This window comes from Halichoerus grypus, chromosome X, assembly GCF_964656455.1.
Source record: "Halichoerus grypus chromosome X, mHalGry1.hap1.1, whole genome shotgun sequence".
Classification (NCBI taxonomy): domain Eukaryota; kingdom Metazoa; phylum Chordata; class Mammalia; order Carnivora; family Phocidae; genus Halichoerus; species Halichoerus grypus.
The window spans coordinates 90,733,167-90,750,091 of NC_135727.1; the positions used below are offsets into that span (position 1 = coordinate 90,733,167).

Below are 16,925 nucleotides of genomic sequence, written 5' to 3' on the forward strand. Positions count from 1 at the left end.
GATGCGGGGCTCGATCCCAGGACCCTGGGATCATGACCCGAGCCGAAGGCAGACGCTTAACGACTGAGCCACCCAGGCGCCCCTGGAGTGCAGAGTTCTTTTTTTTTTTTTTTAATGGAGTGCAGAGTTCTTATTCACTTATCTTACCCCTGAAGTTTCTTCCTAAACGGGACAAGTGGGGGTTGGGACATAAGGTCATAACTGAAATCTTACCATTTCCTGATGGGAAAACATTTGCTTCTGAAGCCAAAGTTCTCCTAATCTCCAAAGTCTTTTTCTTTTTAAGATTTTATTTATTTATTTGACACAGAGAGAGACAGCGAAAGTGGTAACACAAGCAGGGGGAGTGGGAGAGGGAGAAGCAGGCTTCCTGCTGAGCAGGGAGCCCGATGTGGGGCTCGATCCCAGGACCCTGGGATCATGACCTGAGCTGAAGGCAGATGCTTAACGACTGAGCCACCCAGGCGCCCCCTAATCTGCAAAGTCCTAATGGTAATAACTCTCCATAGCCTGAGTCAGAAACAAGATTCCTGCAGTTGGGAGAAGCCTCAAGACCACTTGAGCAGCCCCCAGCAAGCTGAAACAGAGAGCCAGCCTTCCAACCAGTATTTATTTGTCAAGCCCCTACTAGGTGCCAGGCACTGGGAAAACAGTAGTAACTGAAACAAACAGTTCCTGCTCTCACGGAGCTGCCACTGTAACTGGAAAGATAAACAGTAAGATCATATAAGAAATTGGTACTTACCATCATTAAAATAGAAGTTTGGTTAGTGTTGCTGAGCTGTGGGGGAAGGGAGGAGGGATGAGAAAGAAATTTAAGTTGGAACCTGAATGAAAAGGAGCCAGATACACACAACTCTGGACGCTGAGTGTGTAGATAAGGCCAATGAAGCTGGTCAGTGACTGACCCAGAGAGGGGGATGAAATCACTTCACAGGGCAGGACTGGGGTCGCTCTGCTCTTAAGATCTCAATTCCATTTACTCAGTGAAGGATTTGGGGCCAGATTGTGGGCCTGGGAAAGACTGGACCCTGGGTTTGGTACCTCATTCCCCAGCAATACAGCCCTTGATTCTTCACATTTTTTTCTGCTAAAACACTGAACTACATCTCATTGCTCTTCGAATATTAAGGCGCCCTTGCTTTCCTGAGATCAGCCTTGCCTGGTCCTCCTGTGGTCAGCCTGAATTTACCAGGCTCTTACTACATCCGTCTTCTGTAACTGTCACAAACCACCCTAGTGAGGTAGATGTGACATTTAGCCCCGCTGTGAAGATGAGGAAAGTGAGCCCTGGAGGGGTTTACCACCCATGGTCACAGAAGCAAAAGATATTAGAACTAGCATCTGGACTCAGGCAAGAAGTCAAACTAGACTCATTCTCTTATCCTGGACACCAGAAACCAGCAACCCCTGGTAACCAGCCAGCAGTGTTGACAATAGCGCTCCATCCCTCTCTTCTCTATACATCCCCAGCACCGAGTCTCACATCCATTTCCCCTCCTGTCTTTTGACCTTCTGCACTGGCAGGTCCACCCCGAAATCCACAATGGCTCCCAGCTGCGGTGAGGAGCAGCTCTCAGGCCTCCTCTCCAACTTTGCCCCCTTGTTGCTCTTACTCAATCCGGTTAGGTTCCAGCCACGCTGGCTTTCTCGCACATCCTTTGAAAGCTGCACAAACTGTTCTTGGGCTCTGGAACGCTCTCTCCCGTGTGCTCTCAGCAAACACTTCTACTCATCCTACTAATCACAAATGCTCTGTGCCAGGCACTGTCCTAAGCACTTCGTGGACATAGAAAACCTTTAATCCTCACAGCAACCCTATGAAATGGGTACTATTATGCCGTGTCAGAGATGGGGAAATGGAGAGAAAGGGCTGACGTGACCTGCCCAAAGCTGGTCAGTAATCGCTGGGGCTGGTTTGTACCCAGGCCACCTGGCTCTGGGAATCCTTGCTCTTAACCACTACCATTTGACCCGTCAGCAAGTCCCGTCAGTTCCACCTTCAGAATGCATCCAGAATGCAACCTCTCCTCTTCATGTCCACTGCCACCACCGCCTTGACTACCCTAAGCCCTCCCTGTCGGCTCTCACAGCAGCCAGAGGGTCCTGCTACAACCCAAGGCAGCCCTCAGCCCTCCTCTGCTCACACCCGTCCTGCCTCCACCTCTCAGAGAAAAGCCCACAGTCCTCCCTGTGGCCAGTGAGGCCTTATAGGACCAGGCCCCTGTCACTTCTCCAAGCTCGCCTCCTGCCACCCTGACCTTCTTGCTGTTCCTCAACACACCAAACAAGCTCCCACCTCGGGGCCTTTGTACTTGCTTGCTTTTCCTTCTGCCTCTAATTCTCTCCCAGACGGCAAGGCAAGGTTAGGCTGACAGATTTGGTCAGGAAGGAAACGAGCCCTCCTTCAATCGAGAGGTTTGTTACTTACAGTGAAAGCAGGACCAGCCACAGATGCCAGCCCATGCCCCACATTCTGGGTAACACCAAAATGAAAGGGGCCGGATTACTGCAGCATGGATGGTAGCACAGCCCGTTGCCAAGGAGCAAATGCCACGCTAGGCAGTTCTACAGCCGTAGGTCAGGGGAGGAAAGGGACAGAAAGCCTCATACCTGACCAGATCCATGGCTGATGCAAAACTGCCTCATGACAGCCTCTTTGGTAGACAAGGAGTGAGAAATGGCCTCACAGCAGTTCCTCACTAGCCTCTTGTGCTCTGTGCTCTGAGGATCACAGGGCGTTCTGCCAATACCTAGATCAGCCTGCCTATGTGGTCTATGTGGGGATGTGCAGGGCAGCCAGAGTGCCATGGCGGAACCATTCCTCTGCACCAGATATCCTCGCTTGCTTGCTCTCCCCTGCTATCACTATCTTCAAGTCTCTGTTGAAAGACCACCTCCTGAGTAGCCTTCCCTGACCAGCTTGCATAAAATAGCACATCCCATCACACTCCACAACCCTGGCTTTAGTTCTTGCCACTCCCTAACATTGTTACACACTGATTTATTACTTTACTGTCTTTAGACCCCACCATGACATGACTCCTGAGGGAAAGAAATGTTGTATCCATTGCTGTCCCTACAATTATGTCACACCTAACAAATGCTAACATTTGGGACGCCTGGATGGCTCAGTCTGTTGAGTGTCTGACCGGCTCAGATCATGGTCCGTCGGTTGAGCATCTGACTTTGGCTCAGGTCGTGGTCTCAGGGTCCTGGAACAGAGCCCTGCATCTGGCTCCACTCTCAGTGGAGAGTGTGCTTGTCCTTCTCCCTCTGCCCCTTATCCCTGCTCGTGCTCTCTCAAATAAATAAAATCTTAAAAAAAGAAAAAAAAACCAAATGCTAACATTTACTGACCACATGAAACTACCACTGTTCTAGGTGTTTCCCATGTCTTAACTCATTTAATGGGCTACTGCCTTTATTATCCCCCTTTTTATAGGCCAGGAGAGAGGTTTTAAGGGGTCCTGGGTATGGAAGTTGGAAGGCAGGACCTCCAGTGCTGGGCAAAGGGTAGTCCTTCTGCCTGGAAAAGCCAGAGGGGTCCTGAGATCTGTGATCGGGGCAGGGAAGCAGGATGGGATTCTAGGGCCAGTATCTGGAAAATAACAGTGTCAGATGCCAAGAAAGAGAAGCTAGCATTTATAGAACGGGGTTTCTTGAGGCCTTTGGAGTAGAAATGCCTGTGACTATGGAGAGGCCTTTGGGGGACAGGGCAGGCCAGCAGAAGATAGCTGACGGCCACCCACCTCCCATGCCAATGCTGAGGTCTGACAAACCACATCCCTCACAGTTTGTTATAGAAAATCTCGAACTTACAAGTGTGTTGATATAATGAACTTTCATGTACCTATCACAGAGATTCAACAATTATAAACACAAAGCATTTTTTCAAAATGCAGGCTTCACAAGCATTTGAGAGGTTTAGGTCAGCTGTTTTGTTAAAGTACAATGAAGTGGGGGCGCCTGGGTAGCTCAGTTGGTTAAGCATCTGCCTTAGGCTCAGGTCATGATCTCCAAGTCCTGGGATCGAGTCCCACATCCCTCAGTGGGGAGCCTGCTTCTCCCTCTGCCTGCCACTCCCCTGCTTATGCTCTGTCAAGTAAATAAAATCTTTTTTAAGATTTTTATTATTTATTTGACAGAGAGAAACACAGTGAGAGAGGGAACAGAAGCAGGGGGAGTGGGAGAGGGAGAAGCAGGCTTCCCGTGGAGCAGGGAGCCCGATGCGGGGCTCGATCCCAGGACCCTGGGATCATGACCTGAGCCGAAGGCAGACGCTTAACGACTGAGCCACCCAGGCATCCCTAAATAAAATCTTTTTTAAAAAAATATTTTATTCATTTGAGAGAGAGAGAGAGACAGAGAGAGCACAAACGGGGAAAGGCAGAGGAAGAGGGAGAAGCAGACTCCCTGCTGAGCTGGGAGCTCAATATGGGCTTCATTCATTAAGCCTTTCTTCCACTTACATAGACAAATGGGTGGACTGGACTCCAGTGAAGAAAAATATACCTGTTACTATGGATTACAGTCATAAGGGTTAAAAACGGAGACTGCAAATCTTGTGTTCAGACAACTATTAAGAACTAGAAAAAGCAAAGGAAAATTCCAAAGATGAGTTTTACTTAAAAGAAGCTTAAAATTGAGTTAAAAAAATTTGACTCAACATTGTACTAGGAATGTTTATACAGAATGCCATTGTTCTTGACAATTTAGAAGCCTTAACTTTCTTTTGTGCATTCTCTGTATGTTAAGACCACCCATTAGGATATGGGGCAGCTCTCCATAACCACTTTTTTGCAGAAGCTCTGGGGTGCTTGGCTGGCTCAGTCGGAAGAGCATGCGACTGTCTTGGGGTTGTGAGTTTGAGCCCCACAATGGGTGTAGCGATTACTTAAAAAAATAAACTTAAGGGGCGCCTGGGTGGCTCAGATGGTTAAGCGTCTGCTTTTGACTCAGTCGGTCATGATCTCCAGGTCCTGGGATGGAGCCCCATATCGGGCTCCCAGCTCGGCGGGGAGTCTGCTTCTCCCTATCCCTCTCCCCATGCTTGTGTGCACGCTCTAATGAATAAATAAGATCTTTAAAAAAAAAACAAACTTAAAAAGATTATGAAAAGCTCCATGTCAGGTCTTGTACCCAATTTGAAAAAAACAAAAAACACTTCCAGTTTCTCAGATCTTTATGCACTCTGAATTATAAAGGATCACGGCCTTTATGTTAGCGGGGGGGGGGGGGGGGGCGGCAGTGGAAGAACGCAGCTGGACAGGGACAGGTTTTGTCCTGAGAAGCGGTCATGCAACACTGGCTACTGATCGTTACCCAATATGCCTTAACATACCTTGAGTATTCACAGCAGCTTATTTTGAAAAGCTTATTACAAGTTTCCTACACCCCCAAATCCAGGAGTGTGTGGGGCAAGGGTATGGGTGTACTATCAGTAATTTGCTATGTCCTAAAATGTCCATCTGGTGGGTACTACTATTCCCATTTTACACATTGAACCGGAGGCAGAGAAATGAAACTGTGAAGCAGGATGTGAAAACAGTGTTTTCAACCCACATGGGGTGGGAGGGGTTAGGGCCTTGGATTTATTCTTGAAATGGGCAGGGGGTGGGGTGTCTTAAAAGAAAGGTTTGGGTCAAAGTTTTTGGTCTAGGCAAGATCCAGGGCTTGAAAATACAAGTATTTGCAGACCAGGGATCTGGTCTTCGCAGGCCTTGGGACAGAGGTTCTTCAGGAACCTCTGCATGGAGTTTCTGGTCTCTGTGGGTTCTTGACGGGCATGCACACTAGTGAAATTCTGGTCAAACTGAAGCAGAGGACAAGTATTTTAAGGGGGCTTTGACTCCCATATCTGCAAATTTTATTGATTCAGCAATTGCAGTGAGAAAACAGAGTCCTCTAAGCCCTTTTCTTTAAAGCAAATAATCAGCAAGAGACTGGGCCTTTCTGGGCTGGATTACAAGGGATCTCCTATTTAAATAAGCTCTATGCCCAATGTGGAGCTTGAACTCACAACCCTGAGAATCAAGGATCACATGCTCTACCAACTGAGCCAGCAAGGCACCTTTCTAACATCAGAGCAGAGCAGGTGTAGGCGGCTGTGGTCTTTACTGATGTCACTTAGGGATCACTTTGTTGCAGAACTCTGCGGCTGATTATGGAATCTTGCCTCAAGCCACACCAAGGGTGAGGACATTTCACTTCCCAACAGGCAGGGAGCAGGTGCCCCCCACCATAGCCTACTTGCAGGGTGGTAATGGTGCTCCTCCTGCCAGCCCCCACTGCCTTGGCTCCCCAAAGGCCCAGCACAGAAAGCCTCCTCAGACCAAGTACCCAGTACCTAACCAGTGGTGGTAGCCCCAATGCCCCTTTTTCCTGGCTCAGTGGGCCAGTGAGGAGTTGTGAAAAGTTCTCTAGTCTCTACCCACCTGCCAAAGCAGATTCATGATTACTTGGGTGGAAGGGTCCTTGGAGCCTGTCCCAACTAGCTGGGACCAAGGAGGTAGGCTTCTAATACTGGGACTCTTCCAAACAGGAACCTATAGTTTCAGTCAGTTCAGGGAACCATACCACCACCACAGACTGGGTGGCTTATCAATTTCTCAGTTCTGGAGGCTGAAGTCTATCAGGGTGCCAGTGTAGTTGAGCTCTGGTGAGTGCTTTCCCAGACTACCAACTTCTGGTATCCTCACGTGGCTGAGAACAGAAGGGGGAAGTTTTCTTCTGACTCATGAGGGCACCACCCTTCATGACCTTATCTAATCCTCATCACCCCTGCCCCCCCAAGGACCTCACCTTCAATATTGGACTTTTGAGGGAACACCTTGAGTTCATTAACACTCCCCATGAGTGAGGAAATAAGGCAGTTAAAAATGTCCTGGAACTGGCCATCTGGTGGTACTTGACTTTTCCAACAACTAGGTGGAAGCCACTGACACAACTGATTAGAAATTCCAAAAGGAGGGATAAAGCTAATAGGACTCCAATGCAACTGCCAGAACCAGGACCAGGACCGAGGAATGAAGACCAGCTACAGGTGCAAAAGCAGGCCCAACCATTACCACCACCTTACCACCAAAGACCCTCATAGCACCAAAGACTGAATCCCTGTGACTAAGAGGTTTGCTAACTATTCTCAATGACTGTACATGCCTATTAAATGTACTTAACCCTCAAGAAGAAATGTGAAATGCCCATGAGGCTGAGGCGCACTGGGTTAAGTATCCTACCCAAGGTCAAATATAGCTGGAAAGCAGCAGAGACTTCGTTTGAATCCTGGAATCTGAATCCAGAGCTTTTAGAACCTTGTTTTCAAACCAGGATTCTTCCATGTTCCTCAAAGGGGAGTTTAGTACACTTCCTCCACCTCCCAACATTTCAGAGTCAGAAGAAACTGGAAATGCTGTTTATGACCGAGTTTAACTCCCACCAGGTGCTTGAATTCTCAGAACAATCCTGCAAAGGGCACCCACTGATGCTGAGAAGCTAGGGAGACTCAAACCCAAGCGGTCTAATTCCCAAGCTGACACTGATCAAAACAATGGGACCAAGAAGCCATCTCAGGAAACCCAATTCCAGCAAGAGTATTTATTTCCTCTGTAACTCCTACCACCCCCACGTTTCACATATACCCAAACGCAACCAAACTTTGAGCTGGAGAGATCTACTCTTATGGCAACTGCTGCCTACCCCAACTAAATTCTTTCCTAAAAGCCTCCCTTCTTGATCTTCCATTTTTAGTTTGAAAACTGGGTTGAGCAAGGAAAAAACACGTATCAGTATCCGTTTGTTTTCATGTTTCAACTTTTTAATCAGCTCCGTGGACATCCTAAAATGCTAAATGAGACACAACAGAATATTTTTTCTTCCAGTACTAAAAAAAGGACATTCACAAATATTTTAAGAAATTTCTGTATACTTAGGGTGGTGACCTTGAATAAAAAAACCCACCTCTTAATTATTTTGATTTCTTGTACTTGCCATTTGGAAATTTCTTCCTCATCGTGATAAACATTGTATACAGGCTTTTAAATGCCTGTTATTTTTTTAAAGCAGTCTGAACAAACATTTTTTGCCATAATCAGTAATCCTGAGAGTCCAAACTGAAAAACTGGTAAAAGGAAAATACCCAGACTCTACAAATGTCCCATAATTAGTATTTAAAAGGGAGAAAATTTTAGAAAACACATGGAGCTTTCTAAAAGGTCTTTGTGACAAACTACCTTGGGAGCTCAGTTCAAAAATAGAAGTTGATGTACTAAAACAGATGTGTCAGTGCAGCTCCAAAAATCTTTATAAATACAGCCATTTGGAAGGATGATCCTGGACCAGAAGTTTTATTCCTTGTGTATCTGAGAACAGTAAGAAGGGGGAGAATTGTAATGTTGGGAAGGCAGAGGCACACATGCTCACCTCCCAGGGTTGATAAGGATTGCTGAGCAATGCTGCTTCATCTCCTCCATGCCCAGCAAGAGATTACAAGGGAGACAGGTTTTTAGACATCCCCTCCCAACAGCAGACTAGCTCTGACAGGCACCTGAGAGCAAAGGAGGCCTAGGAATGGTGTCAGGTGGGCCAGGTGAACTAAGTGCAGGCAGGAGGAAAGGTTGAGTGGAACATAACAGGGCTGGTGGACAAAGGTCCACTCAGTGGCAACACATAAGCCTCACCTACATTAGGTGCACATGCCTCATCTCAGTTGTCGTAATTGTCTCTGTAATTTCCTCCTGAGTAGCGGTCATAACCACCCTGGCTTCTGGGAGAAAACATACATAGCAGTTAGCACGAATATATCCTAGACACCTTAGTATTAAAAACCATACGCATTTACACATCCTACCATGTTCTGTACGTTATTATACATACTTTAACGTGTAAAACAAATGTATCAAACATATACAGTACAGAAATCACATAATTACTTGACATATAACTTGCATACAACATATTAAACACTAATAATATAAACATAAAACCAACATGACACGATAAACATGTTATTACCATCTACCATATTACAACTTCATCATCTTACAATTTACTAGTGCATTACACAGAACTCAAAACGTACTGAGTGACATACTTAAAGAGTTTCATTATAATTTGTAAAAGCTAACACGAGCTAACACCAAAATGAAGTATGTATGAACTCTCAGGCAGCTGAGCTCTTAAAAAGAAAGCAGCACCAGCACAGTACCCCAATCCCTTGGCTACCCACCTGCCACCATAGTCTCTGGACCTTCCATATCCATACCCATATCCTCCAGGTCGACTGTCGTATCTGCCACTCCCATAGCCCTGGTCCCCACCACCTATAGCAGATTAAGAAAAAGTTTAAAGGCAGCTGTCCAGATTAAGTCACTAATAAGCCACTTTCCCCCATATCCAAACTTACTACTGCACTTACCTCTAGAGTAGCTGCGACCACGCCCATGGGCCCCAAAGGCACCCCCTCTAGTTCCCCTGGCCGACTTGCCCGCGTGATCCACACGGATCTGGCGACCATCCAGAGACTACGTGTGGGGAGACACAAGGAGGATGGGTTAGTGGTCAAACAGGGCAGTAGTAAGGGAAGAATGGGTAGGGCAGGTAGGCAAAAGAGCCCAGAAACTCCTGCTGGGCACCAGGTTCTGGGTGCCATGTTCCATAACAAGCTCCTTTGACCAGAATGGTTTTATCAGGAGCTACAGAACCCCACAAAATGACCTAAATCCACCGTGTTCCCCCTGCTACTACTTACATCTTGACTGAACTCAGGCTGAGTTCTCCTCCCCACTCCTATAAGCTGCCCCACTATTAGGGCTAGATAGACACCTCTCTTGGTTTGAGACTTCAGAGTCCATCCCAGAAGACTCACGAGGTCCTCTCCGGGCCAGGCCCGCAGGTCTGCAGACTCTACTACCTAAGCCCAGGGCAGGTCAACCATCCACAGGTGGCTTCTCGGCCTCATGCAGGACCAGTCGTCGCCTCCCAGGCAGCCCGGCTCTGTCTGCCGCTGCCCTCCACCCCCTAGAACAGAAGGCAGTCATGCTCCTGTGAGTGGGCACTGCGGGGTTTGGTGGCCGCGCTGCCCCTAGCAGACACAGAGGGAAAAACAGAAAGAATGGTGGAAGTGGCAGATGGGGGCAGGGCCCCTATGTAGGTAGGAGACCTCACCTCTCCATTCATGGCTCTCATGGCATCTGAGGCATGCTCTGGATTGGTGAAGGTGATGAAACCAAAACCCCGGGATCGCTGAGTCTCCCGGTCCTTGACAACGACCACTGGGTAAAAGAGAGAATGTGGGTAAGAAGAACATAAGCGACAAAGGGTGTCAGGTAGAGGATGGACCCCTCCCACCAGTCCTCAATTGAAAGTTAGGGAGTTCTCGTAAGACTACACCTTAGACCTAAGAACAGAAAAAGGAGTACGTGAAAGTCTAGGGTCCTGATTTTTCTCCTTCCATTCCTTGAAACGCAAGGGCCCCAGACTTTCACAAATACCCAGGTCATCATACATCTGGCCCATATCTCACCCTCGGAAATAGGACCGAAGCTGCTGAAGTGGTCTTCCAGAGCCTGCTCATCGGTGTTGAAGTTGAGCCCTCCCACGAAAAGCTTCCCTTCTTCAGAAGACATGGCAGCGAATTCGAGTACTGCGGAGAAGAGTACGAAAAGGGGTGGGAGAAACCGTGGAGATGAGAGAAAAAAGCAGGACCAAGAAAGGATGAAGAAAAGAAGAGGAGACCACAGAAAGAAGGAAACAGGCGGCTGCAGACCAAAAAGGAAAGCAGAAAAGGCGGGAATTGGAGGTGCCGTATCAAGGAGGCAGCCATTTGGGGGCGGCCTTCGCGCATGCCCATATCATCACCACCACGCCCGTCATTTTGTGCCGCTGCGCAAGTCCAGAACACCCTCGCGTTCTCTCTGCGCCCGCAGAATAAGATGGCGGCGGTCACGTGGTGGGGGGGGGGAGAAGGGCGCCCGCAAATCTCGGCTGTCGCGCGGTCACTCCCGCCACCGACGTCGCCAGTCCTTCCCAGCATTCCTCGCACTGATATAAGGCGCCAGCCTCCCACCAACAGAAAAGTGTCACCTCTCAGCACGGGACCCGCCCACTCGGGAGAAGCCCAAGCCTACGTGTCAGAAGCCGCTGCTCTCCCTACTCGCGCACCTAGCTCCTGGCCGGCGCGGCGCACATCAGTGAGGCGAGGAGCAGCCGCCTCACAAGACATGTGCTGCTTACCTGCAAATTAAGCAAAAAAGACCAGAAGAAGAGCTACGGTCGAGGAGCGGAGAGACTGGGAAGATTGCCGCGCGGGAAGACGCTTGATAAAGCGTACGTAGCGTACACGTCACGAAACGTCCCCCGCGCGCACCAGCGTTCATGCTTATTGGCTGAAGCCAGCAAGGGGGTGGGAGGAAGGGACGGCAGAGCAAACGGACCAATAAGCTCAGCATGCTTCCGGGAATGGAGGCGAGCCTTGTGCGATTGGTGCACCCTGGGGTCGTATACGCTCGCTGGCCCAGCCATCTTCTCACTTATGCGCGCGAACCCTTTCGCTCTCACGCCCCTTTCCGGCCCTGACATCACCCTGGCCATCCTTGACGTCATAGTCCCCCATTGGTTCTGGCGTCTTCCTCACCATCTCAGTCATTTTCCTGTAGGTCCCCAAGATGTAATTACTGTAACCTCCTTCACCTCTCAGTCCTCTCATATCCCTCAAGGGCCCGATGTTTTATTCGCCACTTTCCCTGTCGTCCTAACCCTTCACAGCCCTTAACGTCAGATCCTGCGTTTTCTCAGTGTCTGATGCTGATCCCTACGTTTTCTTCTCTGCCCAGCATCTAGCCGCCTGTCCTGGGATCCTTTTGCCTGGCGTCATTCCCTCTCATTTCTGACTTCAGCCCTCCTCCTTATCGGACAGCCTCCTGAAGCCAGTCTCTTTGATTTCCCCGCCAGTAGACTGCCCGAGATGCTTTCTACAAAACAGGATGCTCCAATCTTCAGAGGGAGTAAATTCCAATCCACAGAACAATTTTTGTTGTCACTCAGGGTTCCTGAGCCCTTGATCCACAGAAAAGACTTTCACAGTACACAGTGGACTTACCCAAAGCAAGGAGGGGCTGAGCTCACTGCCCACGATTTGGTCTTGTCCAGCTTTCAAAGGGTGTCTAAGCTCCCCGTCAAGGAAGACTGGGTTAGTCTGCTCTCAGAAACTCTACATTTCTTATCCATAGGATGGACTTGTCCAGCTTTCTAAGGGTCAGCCCTCCAAATACAGACTAGATTTGTTAACTTTCAGAGTGCACAATTGTATGCATCCACAAAATGAACTTGTCTGACTTTTGCCATATCCAGGCCTCCTATGCCCAGGATGGACATGATTAGATTTCACATTGTGCATATACATAATGGTCTTAGGTAGCCTTTGGAGAATCTGAGCCCCCATGCAAAAAAGAAGTACTTGCTTGCCTCTCAGAGTGTCTGAGCTCTGATCATACTCTACAGTTCATGACACATCCTCATTGTTGTTCCATGAAAAGCCTCTCATTTTATTTATTCTCTTTTAATCCTGCACCCAACTTTTGTTCTCTTCCTTCCACAGTTAACCATTTTATTGGATTTAAAGTGTATTTTGTTTTTAAGATTTTATTTATTTATTTGACAGAGAGAGACACAGCGAGAGAGGGAACATAAGCAGGGGGAGTGGGAGAGGGAGAAGCAGGCTTCCTGCGGAGCAGGGAGCCCAATGCGGGGCTCGATCCCAGGACCCTGGGATCACGATCTGAGCGGAAGGCAGACGCTTAATGACTGAGCCACCCAGGTGCCCCTAAAGTGTATTTTTTTCAACCTTTCTTTCCTGATAAATGTATTTAAAGCTACAGGTTTCTTGTATTAACTGATCTTGCTGTGTCCTACAAATTTTGCATGTAGTGTTTTAATATTATGTAGTTGTAAATATTTCCTTTTTTAACATTTTATTATTTTAAGATTCTTATTTATTTATTTATTTGAGATAGCGTGGGGGCGGGGGGAGCAGGGCAGGGAGGGGCAGAGGAAGAGGGAGAGAGAGAATCCCAAGGAGAATCCCCACCAAGCATGGGGCCTTATGTGGGGCTCAACCCTTGGACCCTGAGATCATGACCTGAGTCATGAAATCAAGAGTCGGATGCTTAAGTGACTGAGCCACCCAAGCGTCCTTATTTATTTATATTTTTAAGTAAGCTCTATGCCCAACATGGGGCTTGAACTCTCGACCCCAAGATCAAGAGTCCCATGCTCTACGGACTGAGCCAGCCAGGTACCCTAGTTGTTAATCTTTTTTTTTTTTTTTTTAAGATTTATTTATTTGAGAGAGAGAGGAAGAGAACGAACACAGGGAGGGGCAGAGGGAGAGAAAAACTTTAGCAGACTTCTTGCTGAGCTCGAAGCCCTACTCAGGACTTGATCTCAAGACCCTGAGATCATGACCTGAGCTGAAACCAAGAGTCAGATGCTTAACCGGCTGCACCACCCAGGGCCCCCTTTCTTTTTTAAATATTTTTATTTATTTATTTATTTATTTATTTATTTATTTATTTATTTAGATTTATTTGAGAGCGAGTGAGTGCATGAACAGGGCAGAGGCAGAGGGAGAGGGAGAAGCAGACTCCCCACCGAGCAGGGAGCCCAATGCGGGGCTCGATTGGAGGACCCCAAGATCATGACCCGAACTGAAGGCAGATGCTCAACTGACTGAGCCACCCAGACGCCCCTATTTATTTTATTTTAGAGAGAGAGAAAGAGAGTGCGAGCGGGGGGAGGGGCAGAGGGAAAGGGAGAGAATCTCAAGCGGACTCGGCTCTCACCTCAGAGCTGGACACACGCTTGTTCCCACAACCCTGAGATCATGACCTGAGCCAAAACCAAGAGTCGGTTGCCGAACCGACTGAGCCACCGAGATGCTGCCTAGTTGTAAATATTTCTAAAGTTCCTTTATGATTTGTTCTTTCATCTAAGGGTTATTTAGTAATGTTAGTTTCCAAAGATGGTGGGTTTTTTTTAGCTTTTTGCTGTGCTAATTTCATTGTATTATGGTCAGAGATAATGCTTAATATTGATACTTTTGAATTCATCGAGGTGTTAGTGCCCTAACGTGGTCTATTTTTGTAATTGTTTAAGTGTAAGCATAAAAGTAGTCTTCTCCAGGGGCGCCTGCGTGGCTCAGTCATTAAGCGTCTGCCTTCGGCTCAGGTCATGATCCCAGGGTCCTGGGATCGAGCCCCGCATCGGGCTCCCTGCTTCGCGGGAAGCCTGCTTCTCCGTCTCCCACTCCCCTTGCTTGTGTTCCTGCTCTTGCTATCTCTCTCTCTCTCTCTGTCAAATAACTAAAATCTTTAAAAAAAAAAAAAGTAGTCTTCTCCTTTTGTTAAGTGTGGGTTATACAGGAATGTGTTCTTATATATATGTTAATATATAAATCATATATATTATGTATAATATATATTATACATATATATATAAAATATCAAGCTTAAAAATGTATTGTTCATGGGCGCTTGGGTGGCTCAGTCGGTTAAGTGTCTGCCTTTGGCTCAGGTCATGATCCCAGGGTCCTGGGATCGAGCCTGTGTCAGGTTCAGTGCTCAGCAGGAAGTCTGCTTCCTGCTTCTCCCTCTCCCTCTGCCCCCCCCTTGTGCACTCTCTAATAAAAAAATCTTAAAAAAATTTATTGTTCAGTGCTCCTTAGGTGTATATGTGTTTGTGGTAGATGTATCTTCCTGTCAATGAGTGTATGTCCTTCTTTGTCTTTTGTGATCTTAAATTTTATTGTTAACTATTGGGATGGCTATCCCAGCTTTCTTTGGGCTTTTATTAATGTGCTCTATCCTCTCTTCATCCTTTCATTTTCTTTTCTTTTCTTTTTTTTAAAATGTTTTATTTATTTATTCATGAGAGTCAGAGAGAGAGAGAGAGAGAGGCAGAGGCAGAGGGAGAAGCAGGCTCCCTGCCTAGCAGGGAGCCCGATGCGGGACTCGATCCTAGGACCCTAGGATCATGACCTGAGCCGAAGGCAGACGCTCAACCATCTGAGCCACCCAGGCGCCCCCATCCTTTGATTTTCAACATTTACCAATCTTTGTGTGGGTGTTGTTGGACCTTTTTTTTTAATCCAATGAGGGTCTCGGTGTTCTAAATTTTTTTTTTTTGATGTCATGTTCCATGATTCATTGTTTGCATATAACACCCAGTGCTCCATTCAATATGTGCCCTCCTTAATACCCATCACCAGGCTAACCCATCCCCCCACCCCGTTCTAAATATTTTTGTGATTGCTATTTATAGTAAAACTTCTGACATCCCATTTCATATTCTCCATTTATAGTACTTTTCTGTTCCCTTTTTTCCTATCATAGTCACACCTAATATTTTCCTTAGGTCCCTTTTATATCACTTGTTCTGGTTTTATATTCTACTTTCATCTCTTACTTATTGTATTTACTTAAAATTCTTTACGTGTGTCCCAATACTTCTGCTTTGGATATTATATGTCACCCGGTATGGTAGCCAGCCTCCAATATAGCACCCAATGATCCGTGCCTGCTGGTATTCACGTCCTGTGTAGTTCCTTCCCATGTCCTAGGGTTGGTCGGTGTGACCAAGGAAATATAGCAGTAGTGATGGTATGTCATTTCTGAGGTTAAGTTATAACAGACACTCCAGTTCCGTCTTGCTCATGGTCTCCTGCCTGCTTGTTGGGACCACGTGTTGTGAGGAGCTCCGTGGAGAGGCTCAGGTGGTGAAAAACTGAAGCCTCCTCCCGACAGCCTCCTGAGTGGGCCATGTTGGAGGTGGGTCCTTTAGCCAAGTGGTCATGTCTTCAGTCCTGACAACTTGCCTGAAACCTCAGATGAGAACTGAGTCAAAACCACCCAGCTGAGTGGCTCCCAGATTCCTGACACTCCAGAAACTGAGAAAAAAGCTGCCAAGTTTGGGGGTCATTTGTTATACAGCAGTGGATAACTAATACCTCCAGTTTAATTTTCTCTGGAGGCGGTTTTGCTGCCCTGGTGTCTAGTCGTTTCGGTGGTGAGCTCATGTTCCCCGGATGGGAGCAGCTATTGTGGCACGTACAATGTATTGAGGGAAGGCTGAAGGCCAGACTGGACTCTGCTCAACCCCCAGGAGTTCAAAGTGTAAAGAGACGGGTGGGGAGATGAGCCAGAGGGTGGGCAGCCCCGCGCACCACAGGCCAGCTACCACTCATCTGCTGGCGCACTGCTTGGCAGTTCCTCTGATAGGAGTTTCATCTTTAAACTCTAAGAGGAGGCCATCTCTCTAAGTGTCACCACCAGCCCTGGTGTCTGGAGGGGGACAGGTGGGAGAATGATGGCCTATGGCTGCTCATTTCCTCCCCTCAACAGGGTTCTTGCTGCCCTGATAGTAGTCCCCCCCTCTGACAACTGTAAGTGGTTTGGATGATGTCTGCAGTGAGGGGCAGACAAGGACCTTCCCAACACAACATGGGGGAGAGGTTAAGAGCCAGAATTTAAACCTATCCTGTATTTGCTGCCTTTAGCCATTGCCACTCAAAACGTAGGCCACTTAGAGACAGCCTTCCATTTTCCCATAGGTCTCCATAGCTGTGCTGTGGTTTCTGGAACTCACATTTCCCTCTGTAGTTTCTCCCGGGTTGCTTTTGGGCAAGGGAGTCGGTGCCTTGTGCTGTTTGCCACTATGGCAGGAACTAAAAGCCCCAAGTATTCTCGGGGACTAATAAGAGGTTTCTGCCCTTCAGTGTCTCTGAGCTTCCTATTCACAGAAAGGACTCCTCTGACCCTCAGAGGTCCCAAGCTGCCATACACAGAATTGACGTGTCTGGCCCCTCAAATATCTGAGCTCATCAATCACAGAATGCACCCAGAGGGTATCAGCTGGTGCCTGATAAAGGGGCC

The 16,925-nt window shown here is 47.7% G+C and overlaps 1 protein-coding gene across 2 annotated transcripts; it reads right to left on the minus strand.

Moving 5' to 3' along the window:
• Nucleotides 1–7,794: 7,794 nt before the first annotated feature.
• RBM3 (RNA binding motif protein 3) lies at nt 7,795–11,373 on the minus strand. 2 transcript variants are annotated; one of them, XM_036091263.2, is made up of 7 exons: nt 11,233–11,373; nt 10,523–10,642; nt 10,165–10,271; nt 9,416–9,521; nt 9,227–9,320; nt 8,679–8,761; nt 7,795–8,360 (listed from the first exon to the last, which is right to left on the minus strand). In XM_036091263.2, exons 2-6 carry the CDS (start codon nt 10,623–10,625, stop codon nt 8,704–8,706), a joined length of 468 nt encoding a protein of 155 aa, XP_035947156.1. In that variant the 5' UTR covers nt 10,626–10,642; nt 11,233–11,373; the 3' UTR covers nt 7,795–8,360; nt 8,679–8,703. The 2 variants fall into 2 exon arrangements, with proteins under 2 accessions (XP_035947156.1, XP_035947154.1); XM_036091261.2 differs by having other exon boundaries at nt 8,679–8,764.
• Nucleotides 11,374–16,925: the final 5,552 nt, after the last annotated feature.